The sequence below is a fragment of the Choloepus didactylus genome, chromosome 1 (assembly GCF_015220235.1).
Source record: "Choloepus didactylus isolate mChoDid1 chromosome 1, mChoDid1.pri, whole genome shotgun sequence".
NCBI classification, from domain to species: Eukaryota; Metazoa; Chordata; class Mammalia; order Pilosa; family Megalonychidae; genus Choloepus; species Choloepus didactylus.
In genome coordinates, this window is record NC_051307.1 from 144,103,922 (window position 1) to 144,128,844 (window position 24,923).

At 42.4% G+C, this 24,923-nt stretch overlaps 1 protein-coding gene across 1 annotated transcript in view; it reads right to left on the reverse strand.

The window, feature by feature from the left end:
- Positions 1 to 23,906, reverse strand: part of LOC119539198 (mediator of RNA polymerase II transcription subunit 12-like protein) — a 129,417-nt gene extending 105,511 nt beyond the window's left edge. Inside the window, exon 1 of the mRNA XM_037842514.1 lies at positions 23,581 to 23,906. Coding sequence (XP_037698442.1) covers positions 23,581 to 23,679 — 99 coding nt within the window. The 5' untranslated portion in view covers positions 23,680 to 23,906. The remainder of the gene's footprint in view (positions 1 to 23,580) is intronic.
- Between the last annotated feature and the right edge of the window lie 1,017 nt (positions 23,907 to 24,923).

Consider the following 24,923-nt stretch of genomic DNA (forward strand, 5'->3'; position numbering starts at 1 on the left):
GTGAACAGCTGATTGTATAGTATGTGAATACATCTCAATAAAACTGAATTTAAAAAAAAAGATTTCACGTGAGTAGGAGAACTACAGTGGCTCCAATTCATAACAAATCCTTTTTTTTTCAAGAGGGAGTTGACATTTAGTCAAAACTGAATGAAGAATAAAAACAGCTCTAACCCAAAAAAATATTTTCCCTAACACCTACTAACATTGCCCTGTGTGAAGCTTAAAAAAAAAAAAAACCTAAGCAACATCAATATTAACCTTCCTTTCCAGAACTCAGGAAAAAGATCAATTATTTAGTACTTCCTTGGACATAGTTTTGATAGAGCCTCCAGACCTTTAAATAAACTAGCATCCTAGCAATAAATTCCAATGACACTTCAGATAAAATATATTTTATTAGTTCTTCACTCCTGCCAATGCCTTAAATGGTCCTAATTGCAACAACTGAATTAGATTAATCCATGAATGAAATGGCTGGAAAAGGAAAACAGCAAATTCTACCGAATTTAAAATGACAAAAAGGCGGCATTAGCATAGCTGGGCTGTGGCACATTGCATGTGGGTTGAAAGTGGAGTTTATTTTTGAGGAGGAAAATCTATGCACATTCAAACCATATCTGGAAATACCTGTAGAAAATTCAAGGTAAGGGGTAGCCCTATGTAAGTTCTGCTTCCCCTCCTTTCTCAGAGGAGTCATCCACCACACAGTCAAACCTTCCAATCCCCTTGGGCCCTCCATCCCCTGCCCCAGGCAAGTTCAGCCTTGCTTCAGCAGATATCCCTTCTCTCTCCAGCAGCTTTAATCTCTTCCTCTCTCTCAACTGTCCCCAAAATCTATAAGCATTTGTTGACGTCTCTCCAAACATATAGCTCAATATACACTTGCTTTCTTGAATTATTTGCAATTTCTCCAAAATCATGTCCTTCTCCTCACCTCTGTGACTTTGCTCAGACCCTATCCCCCGCCTCTGAAGGTCCTCCTCACTCCCCCATGCCACCTGGAAAACACCCACCTTTCTGAAGACTAATCCAGTCCCTGAGCAGGACTAACCCCTCCATCATTTGTTCTAGCCATGTCACTGAAACTTTTAATGACTTTACAGTCCTTGTACATAGGACAGTCATCCCTCAACCTGAAGTTCCTCAAGGGAGGACCCACATCTTACCTTTCCCTTCCTGACACCTCCATGCCCTGGACCCAGTCTCGACTGAGCAGCTATCTAATAAATATGTGTTAATAATGGCCACCCAGTTAACAGATACAATCAACAAATATTTACTGAACTCCTAGCAAAGACTAGACCCTCTGCTTGCCTCTGATTGTCAGCAAGGGATAAAAATGACATGATCCCTGCTTCATGGGACTTACTCTGGTTGAGGAGAGGAAGGGGAATGGGAAAAGAACAGACAATAAGCGAATCAAACACAAACTGTGCTGAGTGCTTTGGAATAAACAATCACTTCGTAGTAATAAAGAGAATAAGGCAACCAGGCAGTGGGAACCACATGTGCAAAGGACCTGAGCTGAGAAATCACTCAGATCTAGGAAGACTACGAGAGAACACCAATGTAGCTGGATCCTCACCTGATGTTAACTCTCCCTTTGGCTGCTTATCACCCATACCTTCCTCAGAGTTCCCAGCTGACAGGGTGCAGGAAACCTAACCCTGGTAAATTTCCATTCTTCAGGGTCAGCCTCCTCCTCTTTGCATACTCCCAATGGGTAATCACAGACATGACTTCAAATATCTATGAAGACACCACACCCAAACCCAGATTTCTAGCTTCCATTACTCTACATATTTCAACCTGTATTCCCCAGAGGATCGCAAATTGAAAAAATTCAGAAACAAACTCATCATCTCCTCCCCTACCCTTGCAAAAAAAAGTAAACAAACCTTCTTGATCTCTCTCACAAGCTAGTTATGGGACTACCACTATCTACTTACCCAACCATCTAAGCCAGCAGTTCTCCAAGTCTAAGACCTCTGAAGGTTCCCAAAAACTTCAAACTACTGCAGGGGCCAGATTTTCTTCATATCCTTCAACCAAATAACATATCACAACAGATTCAACACAGAAGTAGTTATATGTGCAAGTGACATGATCCTATGTACAAAAAATCCTGAAAAAAACCCACAACAAAGCTCCTAGAGCTAATAAATGAATTCAGCAAAGTGGAGGGGTACAAGAGCAATACACAAAAATCAGGAGTGTTTCTACACATTACTAATAAACAACTGGAAGAAAAAAATCAAGAAAAAAATTCCTTTTACAATAGGCAAGTAAAAGAATCAAATATCTAGGAATAAATCTAACCAAGGATGTAAAGGACTTACATGCAGAAAACTACAAAACATTGTTAAAGGAAATCAAAGACGAAAATAAATGCAATAAATGGAAGGACATTCCATGTTCATGGACTGGAAGACTAAACACTGTTAAGATGTCAATTCTGGGGAGGGAGGCGGGGCAAGATGGCGGACTGGTGAGCTGTATGTTTTAGTTACTCCTCCAGGAAAATAGGTAGAAAGCCAGGAACTGCGTGGACTGGACACCACAGAGCAATCTGACTTTGGGCATACTTCATACAACACTCATGAAAACGTGGAACTGCTGAGATCAGCGAAATCTGTAAGTTTTTGCGGCCAGGGGACCCGCGCCCCTCCCTGCCAGGCTCAGTCCCGTGGGAGGAGGGGCTGTCAGCTCCGGGAAGGAGAAGGGAGAACTGCAGTGGCAGCCCTTATCGGAAACTCATTCTACTGATCCAGACTCCAACCATAGATAGACTGAGACCAGACACCAGAGAATCTGAGAGCAGCCAGCCCAGCAGAGAGGAGACAGGCATAGAAAAAAAACAACATGAAAAACTCCAAAATGAAAGCGGAGGATTTTTGGAGTTCTGGTGAACATAGAAAGGGGAAGGGCAGAGCTCAGGCCCTGAGGCGCATATGCAAATCCCGAACAACAACTGATCTCTCTGCCCTGTGGACCTTTCCTTAATGGCCCTGGTTGCTTTGTCTCTTAGCATTTCAATAACCCATTAGATCACTGAGGAGGGCCCTTTTTTTTTTTTAATCCTTTTTTCTTTTTCTAAAACAATTACTCTAAGAAGCCCAATGCAGAAAGCTTCAAATACTTGCAATTTGGGCAGGTCAAGTCAAAAGCAGAACTAAGAGAGCTCTGAGACAAAAGGCAATAATCCAGTGGCTGAGAAAATTCACTAAACACCACAACTTCCCAAGAAAAGGGGGGTGTCCGCTCACAGCCATCATCCTGGTGCACAGGAAACACTCCTGCCCATCGCCAGCCCCATAGCCCAGAGCTGCCCCAGACAACCCAGTGTGACGGAAGCGCTTCAAATAACAGGCACACACCACAAAACTGGGCATGGACATTAGCCTTTCCTGCAACCTCAGCTGATTGTCCCAGAGTTGGAAAGGTGGAGCAGTGTGAATTAACAAAGCCCCATTCAGCCATCATTTCAGCAGACTGGGAGCCTCCCTACACACCCCTGCAGCCCAGAACTGCCCTGGGGGGACGGCACTCACCTGTGACATAGCATAGTCATCCCTCAACAGAGGACCCGGGCTGCACGGCCTGGAAGAGGGGCCCACTTGCAAGTCTCAGGAGCCATACGCCAATACCAAGGACTTGTGGGTCAGTGGCAGAGACAAACTGTGGCAGGACTGAACTGAAGGATTAGACTATTGCAGCAGCTTTAAAACTCTAGGATCACCAGGGAGATTTGATTGTTAGGGCCACCCCCCCTCCCTGACTGCCCAGAAACATGCCCCATATACAGGGCAGGCAACACCAACTACACACGCAAGCTTGGTACACCAATTGGACCCCACAAGACTCACTCCCCCACTCACCAAAAAGGCTAAGCAGGGGAGAACTGGCTTGTGGAGAACAGGGGGCTCGTGGACGCCACCTGCTGGTTAGTTAGAGAAAGTGTACTCCACGAAGCTGTAGATCTGATAAATTAGAGATAAGGACTTCAATTGGTCTACAAATCCTAAAAGAACCCTATCAAGTTCAGCAAATGCCACGAGGCCAAAAACAACAGAAAATTATAAAGCATATGAGAAAACCAGACGATATGGATAACCCAAGCCCAAGCACCCAAATCAAAAGATCAGAAGAGACACAGCACCTAGAGCAGCTACTCAAAGAACTAAAGATGAACAATGAGACCATAGTACGGGAGACAAAGGAAATCAAGAAGACCCTAGAAGAGCATAAAGAAGACATTGCAAGACTAAATAAAAAAATGGATGATCTTATGGAAATTAAAGAAACTATTGACCAAATTAAAAAGATTCTGGACACTCACAGTACAAGACTAGAGGAAGCTGAACAACGAATCAGTCACCTGGAAGATGACAGAATGGAAAATGAAAGCATAAAAGAAAGAATGGGGAAAAAAATTGAAAAAATCGAAATGGACCTCAGGGATATGATAGATAATATGAAATGTCCGAATATAAGACTCATTGGTGTCCCAGAAGGGAAAGAAAAGGGTAAAGGTCTAGGAAGAGTATTCAAAGAAATTGTTGGGGAAAACTTCCCAAATCTTCTAAACAACATAAATACACAAATCATAAATGCTCAGCGAACTCCAAATAGAATAAATCCAAATAAACCCACTCCGAGACATATACTGATCACACTGTCAAACACAGAAGAGAAGGAGCAAGTTCTGAAAGCAGCAAGAGAAAAGCAATTCACCACATACAAAGGAAACAGCATAAGACTAAGTAGTGACTACTCAGCAGCCACCATGGAGGCAAGAAGGCAGTGGCACGATATATTTAAAATTTTGAGTGAGAAAAATTTCCAGCCAGGAATACTTTATCCAGCAAAGCTCTCCTTCAAATTTGAGGGAGAGCTTAAATTTTTCACAGGCAAACAAATGCTGAGAGAATTTGCTAACAAGAGACCTGCCCTGCCGGAGATACTAAAGGGAGCCCTACAGACAGAGAAACAAAGAAAGGACACAGAGACTTGGAGAAAGGTTCAGTACTAAAGAGATTCGGTATGGGTACAATAAACGATATTAATACAGAGAGGGGAAAAATATGACAAACATAAACCAAAGGATAAGATGGCTGATTCAAGAAATGCCTTCACGGTTATAACGTTGAATGTAAATGGATTAAACTCCCCAATTAAAAGATATAGATTCGCAGAATGGATCAAAAAAAATGAACCATCAATATGTTGCATACAAGAGACTCATCTTAGACACAGGGACACAAAGAAACTGAAAGTGAAAGGATGGAAAAAAATATTTCATGCAAGCTACAGCCAAAAGAAAGCAGGTGTAGCAATATTAATCTCAGATAAAATAGACTTCAAATGCAGGGATGTTTTGAGAGACAAAGAAGGCCACTACATACTAATAAAAGGGGCAATTCAGCAAGAAGAAGTAACAATCGTAAATGTCTATGCACCCAATCAAGGTGCCACAAAATACATGAGAGAAACACTGGCAAAACTAAAGGAAGCAATTGATGTTTCCACAATAATTGTGGGAGACTTCAACACATCACTCTCTCCTATAGATAGATCAACCAGACAGAAGACCAATAAGGAAACTGAAAATCTAAACAATCTGATAAATGAATTAGATTTAACAGACATATACAGGACATTACATCCCAAATCACCAGGATACATATACTTTTCTAGTGCTCCTGGAACTTTCTCCAGAATAGATCATATGCTGGGACATAAAACAAGCCTCAATAAATTTAAAAAGATTGAAATTATTCAAAGCACATTCTCTGACCACAATGGAATACAATTAGAAGTCAATAACCATCAGAGACTTAGAAAATTCACAAATACCTGGAGGTTAAACAACACACTCCTAAACAATCAGTGGGTTAAAGAAGAAATAGCAAGAGAAATTGCTAAATATATAGAGACGAATGAAAATGAGAACACAACATACCAAAACCTATGGGATGCAGCAAAAGCAGTGCTAAGGGGGAAATTTATAGCACTAAACACATATATTAAAAAGGAAGAAAGAGCCAAAATCAAAGAACTAATGGATCAACTGAAGAAGCTAGAAAACGAACAGCAAAACAATCCTAAACCAAGTAGAAGAAAAGAAATAACAAGGATTAAAGCAGAAATAAATGACATAGAGAACAAAAAAACAACAGAGAGGATAAATATCACCAAAAGTTGGTTCTTTGAGAAGATCAACAAGATTGACAAGCCCCTAGCTAGACTGACAAAATCAAAAAGAGAGAAGACCCATATAAACAAAATAATGAATGAAAAAGGTGACATAACTGCGGATCCTGAAGAAATTAAAAAAATTATAAGAGGATATTATGAACAACTGTATGGCAACAAACTGGAAAATGTAGAAGAAATGGACAATTTCCTGGAAACATATGAACAACCTAGACTGACCAGAGAAGAAATAGAAGACCTCAACCAACCCATCACAAGCAAAGAGATCCAATCAGTCATCAAAAATCTTCCCACAAATAAATGCCCAGGGCCAGATGGCTTCACAGGGGAATTCTACCAAACTTTCCAGAAAGAACTGACACCAATCTTACTCAAACTCTTTCAAAACATTGAAGAAAATGGAACACTACCTAACTCATTTTATGAAGCTAACATCAATCTAATACCAAAACCAGGCAAAGATGCTACAAAAAAGGAAAACTACCGGCCAATCTCCCTAATGAATATAGATGCAAAAATCCTCAACAAAATACTTGCAAATCGAATCCAAAGACACATTAAAAAAATCATACACCATGACCAAGTGGGGTTCATTCCAGGCATGCAAGGATGGTTCAACATAAGAAAAACAATCAATGTATTACAACACATTAAAAACTCGAAAGGGAAAAATCAATTGATCATCTCAATAGATGCTGAAAAAGCATTTGACAAAATCCAACATCCCTTTTTGATAAAAACACTTCAAAAGGTAGGAATTGAAGGAAACTTCCTCAACATGATAAAGAGCATATATGAAAAACCCACAGCCAGCATAGTACTCAATGGTGAGAGACTGAAAGCCTTCCCTCTAAGATCAGGAACAAGACAAGGATGCCCGCTGTCATCACTGTTATTCAACATTGTGTTGGAAGTGCTAGCCAGGGCAATCCGGCAAGACAAAGAAATAAAAGGCATCCAAATTGGAAAAGAAGAAGTAAAACTGTCATTGTTTGCAGATGATATGATCTTATATCTAGAAAACCCTGAGAAATCGACGATACAGCTACTAGAGCTAATAAACAAATTTAGCAAAGTAGCGGGATACAAGATTAATGCACATAAGTCAGTAATGTTTCTATATGCTAGAAATGAACAAACTGAAGAGACACTCAAGAAAAAGATACCATTTTCAATAGCAACTAAAAAAATCAAGTACCTAGGAATAAACTTAACCAAAGATGTAAAAGACCTATACAAAGAAAACTAAATAACTCTACTAAAAGAAATAGAAGGGGACCTTAAAAGATGGAAAAATATTCCATGTTCATGGATAGGAAGACTGAATGTCATTAAGATGTCAATTCTACCCAAACTCATCTACAGATTCAATGCAATCCCAATCAAAGTTCCAACAACCTACTTTGCAGACTTGGAAAAGCTAGTTATCAAATTTATTTGGAAAGGGAAGATGCCTCGAATTGCTAAAGACACTCTAAAAAAGAAAAACCAAGTAGGAGGACTTACACTCCCTGACTTTGAAGCTTATTATAAAGCCACAGTTGCCAAAACAGCATGGTACTGGCACAAAGATAGACATATAGATCAATGGAATCGAATTGAGAATTCAGAGATAGACCCTCAGATCTATGGCCGACTGATCTTTGATAAGGCCCCCAAAGTCACTGAACTGAGTCATAATGGTCTTTTCAACAAATGGGGCTGGGAGAGTTGGATATCCATATCCAAAAGAATGAAAGAGGACCCCTACCTCACCCCCTACACAAAAATTAACTCAAAATGGACCAAAGATCTCAATATAAAAGAAAGTACCATAAAACTCCTAGAAGATAATGTAGGAAAACATCTTCAAGACCTTGTATTAGGCGGCCACTTCCTAGACTTTACCCCCAAAGCACAAGCAACAAAAGAGAAAATAGATAAATGGGAACTCCTCAAGCTTAGAAGTTTCTGCACCTCAAAGGAATTTCTCAAAAAGGTAAAGAGGCAGCCAACTCAATGGGAAAAAATTTTTGGAAACCATATATCTGACAAAAGACTGATATCTTGCATATATAAAGAACTATCCTACATCTCAATGACAATAGTACAGACAGCCCAATTATAAAATGGGCAAAAGATATGAAAAGACAGTTCTCTGAAGAGGAAATACAAATGGCCAAGAAACACATGAAAAAATGTTCAGCTTCACTAGCTATTAGAGAGATGCAAATTAAGACCACAATGAGATACCATCTAACACCGGTTAGAATGGCTGCCATTAAACAAACAGGAAACTACAAATGCTGGAGGGGATGTGGAGAAATTGGAACTCTTATTCATTGTTGGTGGGACTGTATAATGGTTCAGCCACTCTGGAAGTCAGTCTGGCAGTTCCTTAGAAAACTAGATATAGAGTTACCATTCGATCCAGCGATTGCACTTCTCGGTATATACCCGGAAGATCGGAAAGCAGTGACACGAACAGATATCCGCACGCCAATGTTCATAGCAGCATTATTCACAATTGCCAAGAGATGGAAACAACCCAAATGTCCTTCAACAGATGAGTGGATAAATAAAATGTGGTATATACACACGATGGAATACTACGCGGCAGTAAGAAGGAACGATCTCGTGAAACATATGACAACATGGATGAACCTTGAAGACATAATACTGAGCGAAATAAGCCAGGCACAAAAAGAGAAATATTATATGCTACCACTAATGTGAACTTTGAAAAATGTAAAACAAATGGTTGATAATGTAGAGTGTAGGGGAACTAGCAATAGAGAGCAATTAAGGAAAGGGGAACAATAATCCAAGAAGAATAGATAAGCTATTTAACGTTCTGGGGATGCCCAGGAATGACTATGGTCTGTTAATTTCTGATGGATATAGTAGGAACAAGTTCACAGAAATGTTGCTATATTAGGTAACTTTCTTGGGGTAAAGTAGGAACATGTTGGAAGTTAAGCAGTTATCTTAGGTTAGTTGTCTTTTTCTTACTCCCTTGTTATGGTCTCTTTGAAATGTTCTTTTATTGTATGTTTGTTTTCTTTTTAACTTTTTTTTCATACAGTTGATTTAAAAAAGAAGGAAAAGTTAAAAGAAAAAAAAAGAAAAACAAGGAAAAAAAAAGATGTAGTGCCCCCTTGAGGAGCCTGTGGAGAATGCAGGGATATTGGCCTACCCCACCTCCATGGTTGCTAAGATGACCACAGACATAGGGGACTGGTGGTTTGACGGGTTGAGCCCTCTACCATAGGTTTTACCCTTGGGAAGATGGTTGCTGCAAACGAGAGGCTAGGCCTCCCTATGGTTGTGCCTAAGAGCCTCCTCCCGAATGCCTCTTTGTTGCTCAGATGTGGCCCTCTCTCTCTGGCTAAGCCAACTTGAAAGGTGAAATCACTGCCCTCCCCTCTACGTGGGATCAGACACCCAGGAGAGTGAATCTCCCTGGCAACGTGGAATATGACTCCCGGGGAGGAATGTAGACCTGGCATCGTGGGATGGAGAACATCTTCTTGACCAAAAGGGGGATGTGAAAGGAAATGAAATAAGCTTCAGTGGCAGAGAGATTCCAAAAGGAGCCGAGAGGTCACTCTGGTGGGCACTCTTATGCACACTTTAGACAATCCTTTTTAGGTTCTAAAGAATTGGGGTAGCTGGTGGTGGATACCTGAAACTATCAAACTACAACCCAGAACCCATGAATCTCGAAGACAGTTGTATAAAAATGTAGCTTATGAGGGGTGACAATGGGATTGGGAAAGCCATAAGGACCACACTCCACTTTGTCTAGTTTATGGGTGGATGAGTAGAAAAATAGGGGAAGGAAACAAACAGACAAAGGTACCCAGTGTTCTTTTTTACTTCAATTGCTCTTTTTCACTCTAATTATTATTCTTGTTATTTTTGTGTGTGTGCTAATGAAGGTGTCAGGGATTGATTTAGGTGATGAATGTACAACTATGTAATGGTACTGTAAACAATCGAAAGTACGATTTGTTTTGTATGACTGCATGGTATGTGAATATATCTCAATAAAATGAAGATAAAATAAATAAATAAATAAATATCCATGATACACACACACAAAAAAAAAGATGTCAATTCTGCCCAAAGTGATTTATAGATTCAATGCAATCCCAATCAATCCCAATCAAAATTCCAACAACCTTTGCAGAAATGGAAAAGCCAATCATCAAATTTATTTGGAAGGGTATGGGGCCCCAAATAGCCAAAGCCTTCTTGAAAAAGAAGAATGAAGTTGGAGGATTCATTCTAAAACTTACTATAATCTTAAAACTTAAAACTCCCAATCTTAAAACTTATTACAAAGCCACAGTAATCAAAACAGCATGGTACTGGCACAAGGACAGACATATAGATCAATGGAATAGAAATGAGAACTCAGAAATCAACCTTCATGTTTAAGGCCAAATGATTTTTGACAAGTGTGCAAACACCACTCAATTAGGAAAAAAGAGTCTCTTCAACAAATGATTCTGGGAGAAATGGATCTCCACTTGCAAAAGAATGAAGGTGGACCCCTATTTCACACCAGATACAAAAATTAACTCAAGATGGATCAAACACCTAAATATAAGAGATAGATCGATAAAGCTCCTAGAAGAAAACATAGGGAAGCATCTTCAGGACCTTGTGTTAGGCAATGGTTTCTTAGACTCTACACCCAAAGCATAAGCAACAAAAGAAAAAACAGACAAATCGGACCTCATGAAAATTCAAAATTTTTGCACCTCAAAGGACTTTATCAAGACAGTGAAATAACAACTACACAATGGGAAACTATATTTCGAAAGAACATATCCAACAAGGGCATTATATCCAAAATATACAAAGAAATCCTTCAATCAGCAACAAAAAAAGACAAAAAAAAGCATTGAAAAATGGGCACAAGACTTAAACAGACATTTGTCCAAAGAGATACAGAAATGGCCAAAGAGCACCTGAAAAGATATTCTACATCATTCACCATGAGGGAATTGCAAATCAAAACCAAAATGAGATATCATTTCATACCCACTAGAATGGCTACTAGCAAAAAAAACAGAAGATTACAAGTGTTGAAGAGGATGTGGAGAAATAGGAACACTCTTCATCACTGGTGGGAATGTTAAATGTTGCAGCTGCTGTGTAAGACAGTTTGGCAGATTCTCAGAAAATTTAGTATACAATTACCATATGACCCAGCAATCCCACTTCTAGGTATACACCCAGAAGATCTGAAACAAGGGCTTGAACAGATATTTTCATGCTGACATCCATAGCAGCATTATTCATAATTGCAAAGAATGAAAGCAACTCAAGTGTCCATCAACTGATGAATGGATAAATAGTGTGGTATAAACACAAAATGGAATATTATTCAGCCACAAAAACAACGAAGTTGTGATCCATGCAACAACATGGATGAAATTTGAAGATACCATGTTGAGTAAAATAAGCCAGATACAAAAGGACAAATATTGTAAAAGCTCGCTGATACGAAATAATTTTTTTAAAAAGCATACTTAGAGTCAAAATCTGGAATACAGATTACAGGGGATGGGGTTGGGGTAGAGAATAAGCAGTTAAAGCTTAAAAGGTACAGTTTCTACTGGGGACAATGGAAAAAAGTTTTGGTAATGGATGGTGGTGATGGTAGCCCTATACTATTTGTATGAATATCATTAAAAGGGGAAATTTTAGGTTGTATACGGTACTGTACAACACAAGCCATGAACCCTAAATTAAACCATGGACTATAGTTAATAATACAATTATAAAAATGTGCCTTCATTAATTGTAACAGATGTACCATACCAATGCAAGGTGTTATGGGAATAGGGTATTAAGGTATAAGGAAATCCTGTATTTTATGCATGATTGTTCTGTAAATCCACAACTTGTGTAATAAAAAACAAATGAATAATTAATTAAAAATTTTTTAAAAAGTAACATAGAGGTTAACAGAAATCACTAAGGAGGAAATACAAATTATTTGACACAAGTGAGGTCACTGGGCTTTTTCTTCTCATCTCCAAATACATTAGCCTGTTCCCATCCCTCCTGTGTGCAAGCTCAGCCAGATCCTATTCAACCCAAAATAGTCCCAGAATATCCCCAAAGCTCCACATAAGCCAGAAGGATTATGGAGAAGAGAGAGCTAGGCCAATTGCTAAACTTCACTCTAGACCCAGAATTTGGATCAAACACATCAGAACCAATAGCCACATGGGCTGCTTTTTAAATATGCAGGCTCCTGGACACCCCACAGACCCATTCTCCTTCCTTCTGAATTAGACTCTACAATGAGGCCAGGAATCTCCTTTTTAACAAGCTCCTCTGATGGCTGGCCATATTCTTTGGGAGCTGAATACTCCAACTTAACAGGGCTATTTGACTGTTATTGTGGATCAGATCATGTCTCCCACAAAGACATGCTCAAGTCTTAAACTCGGTCCTGCAAGTGTAAACTCATTGGTAAATGGGATGTCTGAAGAGCCTATAGATGAGGCCAAACTGTACCAGGGTGGGCCTTGACCCAATACGACTAAAGTCATTATAAGTAAAGGAAATGTGGACATGGTCATAGAAGCCAGAAGGGAAGACAAAAGGAAACAGATTGTCATGTGGTTGAGATGGCCAGCAAGTCACTACCAGAACACTATAGACTTGGGAGAAAGCATGGCCTGCTGATACTTTGATTTTAAACTTCTAGCCTCCAAAACAGAAGGAAGGGAGGGACGGAGGAAGGGAAAAAGAAGTAGATATAGGAATTCAAACAATCAAGAGAACTGTAGAACTGTTTATACCAATGCAACCCTTTTCACTAATTTTTGTTGTTTGGGAAAAATTTTTTTCATAAAAAATAAACATAAAACCATTTCACTAATTTTAAATGAATTAATATATATTGCTAAGATTTCTCAGTTTTAACTTATAATACAGTAAATATTGAGAGAGATAACCCACATAAACAAAACTTCTTTAGGATACTTAGTGATATTTAAAACTGTCAAGGGGTACTAAAACCAAAAAGCTAAGAACATTGATATATTCTTGTATCCATCCCTTTCTCCTACCTCACATATCCACTTTGTTGATTCTTCCATCCAAATTATCTTTATTTTAAGTTCTTTCCTCCTCTTTCTTCCTAAGCTCCACCCACTGCCCCATGGCAGACTGAAATAATATCCCCCAAAAGACATCCACATCAAATCCCTGAGACCTGCGAATGTTTGATTGGAATAAAGGTCTCTGTAGATATAATTAAGGTAAGGATCTTGAGATGACTTCACCGTGGATTATCTGGGTGGGTCCAAATCCAATGGTGAGCGTCCTTACAAGAAGGCGATGTGAAGACAGAGGCTGAGCTGGAGTGATGTGGCCACAAGCCAAAGAGACCAAGAAACACTGAAAGACACCAGAAGCTCGAGGAGGAAAAGGATTCTACCCCCAGATCCTCCAGAGAGTGCCGGCCCCCAGAACTGTAAGGGAATAAATTTCTTTGGTTTTAAGGCCACCCAGTTTGTGGTAATTTGTTACAGCAGCCACAGGAAAATAATACACCCCTCTGACAGGCCTGGAATGTTAATGACCTTCTAGCTGGTCAGTCTTTCTGCCTCAGTGTGATCCTCGGAGCCGCTGCCCCCTCAGACTGCCATCCCTGGTCATCGAAAGGCTCATTCCCTTAAAACCCTCGGTGGCTCCTCATGGCTTCCATCAAAAGTGTCAACACAGCATAAGAACACCCTCTACAACCTGACCCCCAATTTCTCTACCACTCCAACCCCACTCCTCCCCCACACAGGCCTCAGGCCCACTCAACCGCCAGGGGGCAGGGCTCACCCCACATTCTTTCTCACCTGTGGCCCTTCACACATGCTGAGCCCCATCCCTGGAATTAACTTCCTTCCGCATCCTCAGCCCATCCACTCCTATACCTCCTATAAGTCCCAGACTCAAAATTCTCCTCCTCTATTAGGTCCTGCCAAAAAAATGGGTCAACCCCTCGTTTCCATAGCACTTCATACATTCCTCTAGAAGAATATCTGAAACACTGTATTGTAATTCCTCATTTCCAGATCTGGGACTTGCTCTAGATCAGGGTTTTTCAAGCTCATTTGGGTCTGTATAACTCTTTGCTGTGGCTGTCCTGTGCACTGGAGAATGTTACCTTCCCTGGCCTAAAACCACTAGATGCCAGTTGTAGCACACACCTCCTCCTAGCTGCAGCAACCAAAAATGTTTGCCCATTGCCAATGTCCCCAGGGGTGTGGGGAGAACTTCTCCCAGTTGAGAACCACTGTTCTAGACTGAAGGCTTTAGGGCCCCAGGACTGTATCTAATGCTCCCAGCATCTGTTCATTCTTACATTCATTCATTCTGAAAAGTTTTGCGTATTAGGTGTGTGCCAGGCTCTGTGGCCAGACCCAGCGACATCATAGGGAATAAAAATCCTGGGCCTGCCTCCTGAAGCCACAGCTGGTAAAGGGTCTGCAAGGTGCCCAATACTTGCAAATACAGCAAGTATTTGGCACACGTATGTATAATAATGTTGCCCTCAAAACATGGAAAATAAAACCGAGAGGCTAAACTTTTCTCCTCCTCACAAGGCCACAGCATCACATAGCTAAGGCTGTTCCACCCACATAGAATGCCGTTTAAGTGTCGCTCCCTAGAACTCGGCAACTGGTCCAGCTCCTGTGTTTGTGTCTCTCGCAAGACGGCAACCAATAAATAAGGGAACATCTCAACCAAGAAAGTAAAAGAAGATAGGAACGATCCCCAGCACACAAGACCCACAGAAGCCAATGCCAGCGCTACCCCCGGAGGCCAGATATAGGACTGAGAACCTTCCACTAAAAACAAACAAACAAAAAAACACACACGTACATAAGCTTCCGGAGAATTCTTCCCTCTGCCCAGAAGACATCACAGAAGATTCCGGCGAGTTCTGAGAGAATCAAGTGGTGAGCCCAACAGTACCCAGCTCTCACAGAGGCTTCGATGCCCTGAAATGTGGAATAATTCCCACTGCCACGGCAACGTGAGAGTGTTTACCAGAAGGGGAGGCTGTTTACAGAGGGGCGGCCAAGTGAAGCAGCAAGAACGATCAGGGTACACAAGTGCTTGGCCCAGATCTGCCTTGACAAGTCACTTTAACCCCTCAGGGCCTCAATTTCCCTCTGTCCTGAATAAGAAACCTAGAACAACCCATCCCCAAGTTCCCTTCTAGCTCTAGGAGTGAATGGTTTTCCCCCAAAATGGCACTAACCTACAGAATCTCCCTCTCCAAGCAAAACAGAACCGGGCTCTCCCCTCTTCCCAAAAAAACTATTTACACCAAAAACGGAAAAAATAAAAAGGAGCATACGGTTCAGTCTCCCTCAGTTTCTGACAGGCACCTTGCAGAATTTACTGCCTAACAGACAAGACGTAGGTGCTGTCTCTTGCCTTATACTCCTCATTAAGCCAGAGAGCAGAAGAGTTCTGGGAATATGTATTCTCTGGGGGCTGGGGGTGCGGGAGGCTCTTGCTGCGACTATTTGAGGGTGCAAAACTAAAAACAGAAACTACCACGACAAGATTAGAATGTTTTTGACTATAAGGAATTGAAAACCAGTCTAACAGTGGCTTAAACCATTTGGACATCTATTGTTTATTTAACAAGAAGTTCAGAAAAAGGTGCTCCCAAGGGCAGTTCCACAGTTTAACAATTTCATAAAGCCACTCCATCAACTCCATTTGTGTTGGCTTTTCATCCACAAGCTTGTTGCCTCATGGCTGCAAGAGGGCTACCCAGCTCCAACTACTACATTCTCTTACTACCTTTCCAAAGATAGGAAACTAAGAATCAATCAGGGCACTAAGAGAGGGCAATCTCCTCTAGTGCCTATACTTTAATCAGAGAGGAAAACATTCTTCCCCCAAAGTCCTGTAGATTTCCATTTAAATCATTAAATCACTTTGGCTAGATCTAAGTCATATGCTCACTCCAAGTTGCAATAAAGAGAGGATACGGCTTTTTTTTTTTTTTTAAGGCAGAAACAGGAAAGGGAAAAGGGGGATAAGGATGGTGAACTGGTCAACAAAGTTGTCTTCACACAAAACTATATCCAGCAGTGCGCTGGTATTTAACAAGCTTTCCAAAAATAAAAAATGTTAAAAAGGCCCTGATTTGTGGTATTTGTCGATTTCCTTGGTGTAAATACGTTCACCATAGCTGATTTCAGGCTACCAACATGATGTTAACTGGCTTACAAAATTCCTGAAACTTTAACAAAGAGCAGTGCAAACCTGTTCCAGCACACTACTGAATTTATACCTCATATTTAGCAGCAATTTAAGTTTACAATACTCCTTTCACATTTAAAACCCTCTAGATGATTAGGAATTATTCTCCCCAGTTTACAAGTGAGGAAAATAACCAACCTGCCCCAAATCACACAGGGCAAGAGGCAGAGCTAGAACACTCACATGACAGTCCTAACCCCAAACCCACCACCCTTCTGGCCACATCACAGGTGCATAAGTGCCTCTATCTATACTTGACCCACACCTCTGCCTAAGCATCAGCTAAAGGGGCTCTAGCATGGTTTAGGGCTAACAACCAAGACCCACTCCCACACACCCAATCAAAATCATCTAGTAATTATTCTTTAAGTTTTTTCCTCCAACGACAAAAGTAGTGTATTTTTATTGTTACTGCTTGGAATATAGATTAGTACAAAGAGGAAAACTAAAAATCACTCCTAATCCCACTCTCCTCAGAGATAACTGTTTGTGTGTAACAATCCTTCCAGATTATAAAAACGTAAGTTTTCACAATAGAAATCATGCTACCTTGAAACTTAATGATATTTTTATTATGTAAACTTCCCAAGATAGAATAATAGAAAGAATAGTATAATGAACCCCATGTCGCCATCACCCAGTTTCAGAAATTATCTAAAGACAATTTAAAGTCCACTTGTTTCTATTTTCCCCTTGCAGAGAGGAATCTGTAGGAGGCAGACACCTCCCCTTTACATTCCCCTGTATTTCTTCCCTCTGCCTTCCCCACTCAAACCTTGAGATCAGCTTTTCTCCAGGCTAAGTCAACCAGCTTCTTCCATCACTGCTCACAGACGTGAGGTTTTAACCTTACATATGTTCACTCCTCTTGTGGATCCCTCCAACTTCTCTAATTCTTGCCCAACCTATCAAGAAGCCTCAAAATTGTAGTTCAGGAACTCATTTAAGTAAAGGAGAGCTTCAGAAGAAATATCTCATGGCCCTTACTCCAGCCTTCTACTTCTGCTTTGTCGGACACATATAAGCACACACACGCACACCTCCATAGGCAGCACTGCCGGTTTCAACTAAAATCCTAAGTCTCTTTCATTCACCCTCATCCAGTCCTACCTAGAGCTCATCCAAGGCCATCTGCCCCCCAGACCTCACTTCATGTTCCTGCAACTTCCTAAACGATTAGGTTTTATCTCCTTAGGTGCAGACCCGAGTGAAATATCACACTGGCTCAAGGATGGAGGCTACACCCAAAATTAACAGCTTTACATAAGTCCCCAAAAAGGCCCACAATCAAACATAAAACCCCACAGCCCAAAACAAGTTCAAAGAATGGCCTCGTGGGACAAAACAAGACCTGCGCCCCACATCCATGGAAGTAGGAGCCGTGGCTATTTTCAGACCAAGGCATGGAGTTCTATTCTGCTATAAACAATGTACAGCTGACAGAAGATAATCCTATGTTGAGAACCATGGTTACTAGAACAGAACTTCAGGGGGAAAAGAAGCTAAAATCCTTGTGTTTGCACTATTTATTTTAACCAGTGTAGCAAAGACCCAGATATTATGCAATGGTTATTTAACACACTCATCAATAGTTTTTTTCCCGCCACTAGACACAAAGGTACCAGACATTTCTGAAACTTCTGGGAGGTACAATTTCCAATTCCAAAACATGTTAACTTTTCAAATACATTTGTCCAAGAGATTCTAATACTTCAAACAGTGGGGAGCAGATAAGGCTAAGGGGAAGTCCAGTTTACTACATTCTCCACAGATAAAGCCCCAAATTAAAGCAATGCTTCTCAAGCTTTGTGTGCTCAGGAATCACCTAGGAATCATCCTAGCTATAAGCTGGGATGGTTACCTGGTCAGCAAGGCAGGAGAGAAGCCCCAAGTCTTTCTTGATTTCAGAAATACTTAGGAGATACTATATACTAAAATAGACATGCAGTACAGTAGGAAAGTGATATTCATCTCTCCTTTCTGGCTGCCTTTCAGATTCTAAAAGTTTGGGATCATTCCTAGCATCTCGGCCTCTTCAGGCCTTTGATCCAGCATTTTCCTCGTTCTCTACCTTTATCTCAAATGGTATTTCCTCTTTCTCATTTTGGGGACTAAGAGCTCCAAGGACAGACTGTGGATAACAGACCAGGCTATAAGGTCACCCTCCTGTTCCTGGGCCCCAGACAGATCCTGTTGTGTAGACCTGAAGCTTCTTATAAGAAGTTTCTTTTCTGAGACTTAGCAGCTCGCAGAAATGACCTGTTCCATCTGAGGGTTTCAGTTCTGAAGTGATCTGAACAGGTTTGGTAAAAACGTTTTGTGAGGGTTTTTTTCTTTTTTCCTTTTTCCTGTTTTTTTTTTTTTTTTTTTTTTTTTTTTTCCAGAAAGCATAATGCAAAAAGAATCACTTCTAATGACATTTTTAAATTTTTGAAATAAAGCCATTATTTGGCTTTTTGAACACCTAAAAAAATGCAAATCCGCGGGCCTTCTCCCCAGAAATTCTGATTCATCAAGTCTGGGGTGAAGGTGGGAAATAAATCTCCGCATTTTTAACAAGCATCTTTAAAGATTTTGCTGTAGCTGTTGGCAGACCTTAAAAAGGACCACCACCTGAGTTCCTCCTTGGCCACAAAGTTTGGGTGGCAGCACTTCTGTGAGCAGTAAGAAAAAGGACCTCTGACCCAGTGTTTCCTCCACTCACTCATCCCAAACAGCCATCTCACAAATGAGTTAAACAAGGAGATGCCTCTCCCTGGACTCTAGGATTAGGGACAGGTGTGGCAGGGCTCTGGGCTGGCCAATTAACCTCAGGGGGTAGTTTTCTGGAATCAAATGTCTCCCAAATGTCTCTTACTTTTGGTCCCAGGGCACTTGGTCAGCATGTGCTCTCTTCCCAGGCAATGTTGTCAACACCTTTCCTCTGGTGGCTTATAAAGAAACAAATTTTCACCTCCTCCCACCTGCCTCCCCTGCAAGCATTTATAAGTTTAAAGAGTTTTAAATGTTAACAAGAAAACTAACAGGAGTTACCAAAATAAAACAGGCAAGGGGACAGTTAAATGTTATAAACACAATTGCCAGTTAAGAGTTTTTTCTGCATTTTATTAATTTCTTCAATACATCTTCACTGAGCACCCACTCTTAATACCAGGCACAAGGCAGTTCACAGCTGTGAACTCCAAGGACAAGCCCCTGCTCTCATGAGGCTTACAGCTTACATTCTCGTGTGGAAAACCATGGAAAAGAGAATAAGCATTCTAACAACTGAACAAAACTTAGGGACGTAGGGTAATGAACTAGCAAGAACCTCTCTGCAAGGCAGTCTCTGAGCTAAGAACCAAATGATGGGAAACATGACTGGGTCAGGGATCCTATTTGCTTTAACCTGGACTTTGCCCAACAGCCTTAAGTCATCAGAATTCCTATTTCTTATTCATTCATGCCATTTTTATTCATACATTCCAACAAATACTTGTGCCCTCAGCATTCCAGGAACTAAGTATACTGGGTGCCAGGTACTTCAGCAATGCCTAAAACAGACCTCATCCCTGCCTTCATCAAGCTGTCCTATTAGCGGGAGAGCCAGTATCATGCAAGTAAATATATAATTATAAATTATATACTTATAGCAGAAGGGTCTCTCTGAGGAAGTCACTGGGCTAAGAACTGAATGATGAAGATGAGCCAGGCCTGACAGCAACTCGTAACAGCAGATATTTGGATACTGAATCCATGCTTACAATTTATTTTTATTCAGTGCTTTACGTGCATTATCCATGTACTCTTCCAATACCTCCAATACCCTATGGGGTAGGTAGGAGTATCATACCTACTCTATAGGGGAGGAAATTGAGGCATGAAGAGAATAAGGAACTTGTAAATTGCAGAGCTAGAATTCAAACCCAGGCAGAACCCAAACCCTACCCTCTAACCATATGCTAAGGAGAGAACAGTAGGGTGAAATGTTGAGGGTGGGGTATGTATGCAGACAGGTGCCCAAACAGACACACATGTGTAAGAGCACTGAGGCAGAGAAAGGTCAGTACACAGCAGAAAAGAAACCACAAGTAATGATGAAGGTGGGGAGCAGATGAATTGGAAATATATTTTGGAATTGGATCAGAGAAGATTTGCTGCTGGATGTATTTTGGGGTATAAGGGAGAGGAAGGAGTCAAGGATGACTCTCAGTTTTGATTCCCTTTTGTGAGGGCTTGAGGACGGTCTCTGTTTGCAGAGGGCAAAGTATTATAACCTAATGTATGATAAAGTCCTGTGAGGACTCAATGAATGGAATCAATAGATCAAGCAGGTTAAAGATTCCAATTTCCCCAATGGCCACACTTGTCTACCAGGATCCTTACTCAAGGGTTCCACCCCATCCCCTGGGAACTATTTTCTAGCACATGATTATCATTGGTTAACAACAACAATAAAATTACATTTACAGAGACAAGAATAGCTTCTACCAGAAGAAGGGATTTTCTCACACAAACGTGATACATCTAGGACTACTTTTTACTTAAGAGCATAACTATGCTAGTTTACAATGAGGAAAGATTCTAAAAAGTTAGCAACTTATTCAAGGCCACGCAATTGCTGAAAGTATGAACCAGAATCCAAATCCCAAATTGGGAGCCCATGCTTACTTCATATAATCAGCATTTCCCACAGTGTGGACATAGCTCTCTGATAGAACACAATAATGGTTTTAGATGGCGGAGAGATGAACTTTTTAAAGTGTTAACAGTTATAATCTTATTTTATTACATATAACCATATAAATGTTTGTGTATATGTATATAATATTAAGTACATAAGTAAAATGAAATATACAGTATACATGATTTGATGTAAAGTATATATTTTATACCCACAACATACATTTAGCATCAACTCCACGATTTCATGTATATTACTGCCTAGGGAACAAAGCTAATTTAAAGAAATCAAAAGTTCTAGTGGTATAGAAAGAGGATAGAAATTTTGAGAGAGGGACGTAAATAGCTGAGGCTGGGAAAACACTGTGCTCACTAAACTACCACCAAGAACAGCCAAGCACCTGTTTCACATTGTACCCAAATTAGGATACAGCCACATATAACTCTGACTCTGCTCTAGAGAGAGAAAGCATTGGTTGCCTTGGGGGAAAAGGAACAGCATCATAATAATTTAGCATAAATCATCCTCACCTTAGTATTGGCTTTTGACATAAATACTGGTTTGATGGCCCAACTCTTCTGCTTATCACCACACACATTGACTAAGTCATTTAAGTTTTCCTGGGGGCCAGCCTCAGTTTCCCTTTGTTATAAAAAGGAAGTTACAGAAAGTAGGCTCTAAGGTCACTTCCAGTTTTAAAATGCTATTAAATGTTGTAAGAACCCAAAATTCAAATTTATTCTTTCACAAATCACGGAGGCCCCAATCTTGAATGAGTGTTGCCCTGAATAATGAAATGCTAAATAGGTCTACTTGGCATCCCAGGCCACCATTCCACAACTGGGGAGATGTCAAAGTTGTAGCGACCTCTGGAAAGATGTGGCAAGACATCAATTATGAGATGATAAAGATCAGCCACCACCAAACCTTCACAAATTTGCTGACAATTAATTCTTAAGTTATTACTCTTTGGTAGTACAGCACTATTTGGAGTTCTTCTTTATCTTGGTTCTTATCAATCAACATTATTCTGGATCAGGGAAGCAAGGACAGAAATGAGAGGAGAAGTAATCTGCTGAACATCATCAAACTCACCTGTCCTCATGATAAGCCTGTCCTGGGAAACACCTGTAAAACCTTCTCAGCTTCAATTTGCATTACTCCACTGATGCTCAAACATATTTAATGTGCTAAACCTATAAAAGGAGTTGTCACTCATTTTTTAGACACATTATTAACAAAACAGTATAACCAGAAGCAGCATTCTTCCTCTAATATCAAAATAGATACTTTAACAAAGGGAAGTCTTAGGGACCCTCTCCTTGCCTTATTTACAAGGCCCTTTCCCTTATGTGTTGGGCCTGTAAACTTTTAATAGAGGATTTCAGATTCCCAAAATAAGTTCTGAAATGCGGTCAGCTCCTGTTTAGATGATGAAAGCAGAGAATAGGTGGGTTGCAGCTGGCAAAATCTGAAAGTACAGCTGGGTAGCAGGTGATCTTTAAAGGGGAAAAAAAAAAAAAAAAAAAAAAGGCAAGTCCCTGGGCAAATTGTGTAGCCAAGGGTGATCATTATAACTAGCGAGCTGTTACATAAGTACTTGTTAACTCCTGACAAACACATACATGGCTACAAAATGCCATGGTTACCCTAGTCACCGAAGCTACTGGTACCTGGTGCAAGAGTCAAGGTTTCTCCAATTAATTTCATTCAAAGAAACAAGGAATCCTGGTACTTATTCCCTTCCAAGGTAACCTGCCTGCTTTTACATATACAAAACAGCCTCCAGCAATTAAACCAATAGCTTCTAGGGACAAAAATCAGTTTCTCCTTAATATTGATTTTTAAAGGAGAGGGGGGTACAGAAGTATATTCAGAGAGTTAAATTATTTATCACCCCGAAAAAAAACGACTTCCCTTCCAAACTGGAAAATTTGAGACAAGAAAGAGCCCCCCCCCCCACCTCCCCCTCTCCACTTCTCTGCTCAACTGGCGCAAAACCCAAGACCTCGGTGTCGGATGCACTGCATTCCAACATTTTTCAAAAAGTTTACGAGGATTTACCGAAGCGGCAGGGGGGAAATAAAACTGGCAGAAACGGGAGTGAGCGAGTAGGAGGGTTTCAGCAAGGAAAAAAACCCGTGAAGCGCCCACCCGCGCGGTGCAAGGCCCGATAACCGGGAAACGACCCGACACTGGGAGAGCGAGCGCCCCAGAGGAGCGCAAAGACTGACAGCCGCTGGATCTCCACCGCCGGGCGTCCCCAATCCCCCATCCCGGCCCCTGCCTCCAGGCCCCCTCCGCGACCCTCCCCCGTTGCGCCTGTAATGCCCGCTGGGCCAACTTGGCCCCGGGTCAGCGCTGCGGAGCGCGTCCAGGGGTGCCGGGGAGGCCTCCAGCGTCCTCACCTCCTTCTGCTTGGGGTCCTGGGGATAGACGTCGGGCGGCCCAAGCCGGGGGCGCTTCAGCGGTCTTTGCTCATAGCTGAGAAGCCCGAAGGCGGCCATGATCTCTCATGTTAACCGGCGAAATGAATGAGAGTTGGAGCTGGAGCAGCCGCCTCTGAGCACCAGGGAGCAGCACTTTGCAGACAGACTCCCTCTCTCCCCCTCCTTGCTCGTTCGCTCGCTGTGGCGCTGCAGGCAGGAATAAAGCAGGTTGGATGCTGCCGCTGCCCGACACGCAGACACGCACTGATGGAGGCAGCCTTCGGCAGGCACCTGGCTGCGCTCGAGCCCCGGGACGCAGCGCTCCGGCGGAGGCGGAGGAGGTACTGGGAGGTCTGCCTGGGTGCTCCGAGGCGCCCGCCTCCCGCCCCCGCCCCGTCCCTAGGGGGAGGAGCAGCTGATGGGAACGTGTGACTTTTTTCACCAATGGACCCAAACCCACGCCAGCTGGGCCCTGGGTGGGGGTGGGGGAGGGGCACGAGGAGGAAAAAAAAACTTTTCTTGGCGACTAGGCGGGTGGCTCAAGTGCCCGCCCAAGGCGAGGGAGGCCCCCTCCCCAGGGAGGAGGCAGGCAGAGCGTCCCGCCCCCACCCCTTTTCCCCCAACAAGGACCCTTCCACCGCTGCCACGCGCCCTGCAGACCCCGCCATCTGGGCGCGGACCCGGCCGGTGCGGAGTGAGGGAGGCCTGGAGGGGTTGGAGCAGATAGGGATGCGGGCGGCTGAGAAGCAGCCGGTGCCTCCTAGACTCCCGCTGGGCTCCGGTGGCGCATCCGCGACTCAGGTCCCCTCTACGGCTCCCGACAGGCGCCGAGGCGCGCTGTTGGTGGTCGCGGCCGCGCGGGGCCGATTTAACCCTTTGCTGCCCCTCCAGGGGCAGGTCGGGGGCGGGTTAAGAGGGGTGGCTGTGAGGGCAGAGAGTCCGCGGGCATCTCCGGCTACGCCAGCCCGCCGCCCTCCCCCCGCCGCATCTCCTCCACCCCACCCCCTCCCACAACAGTTTACCTGTTGGTCACTGGCTAGCGGGCAGGGACCGGCGGCGGGGGCACTCTGGCGGCCACAACCTCCATGATTCGGGTTGGGATTAGGGAATTGGATTTTATTTTATTTGTTAGATATTAGTCTAGTCCAGGCGAGCTCGGGGACGCCGCGAAGTTTGCCACCGTCTGGGGGCGGTGGACGACGCCGGCTCACAGCCGCCGGCGTTCTACGCCCCCACAGCCCGGGAGCGCGAGCTTCCTAGTTGGAGGACGGCAGCGCGGCGGCCGCACTGAGCATGCCCAGCTCGGCTGCCGGACCGCGGAG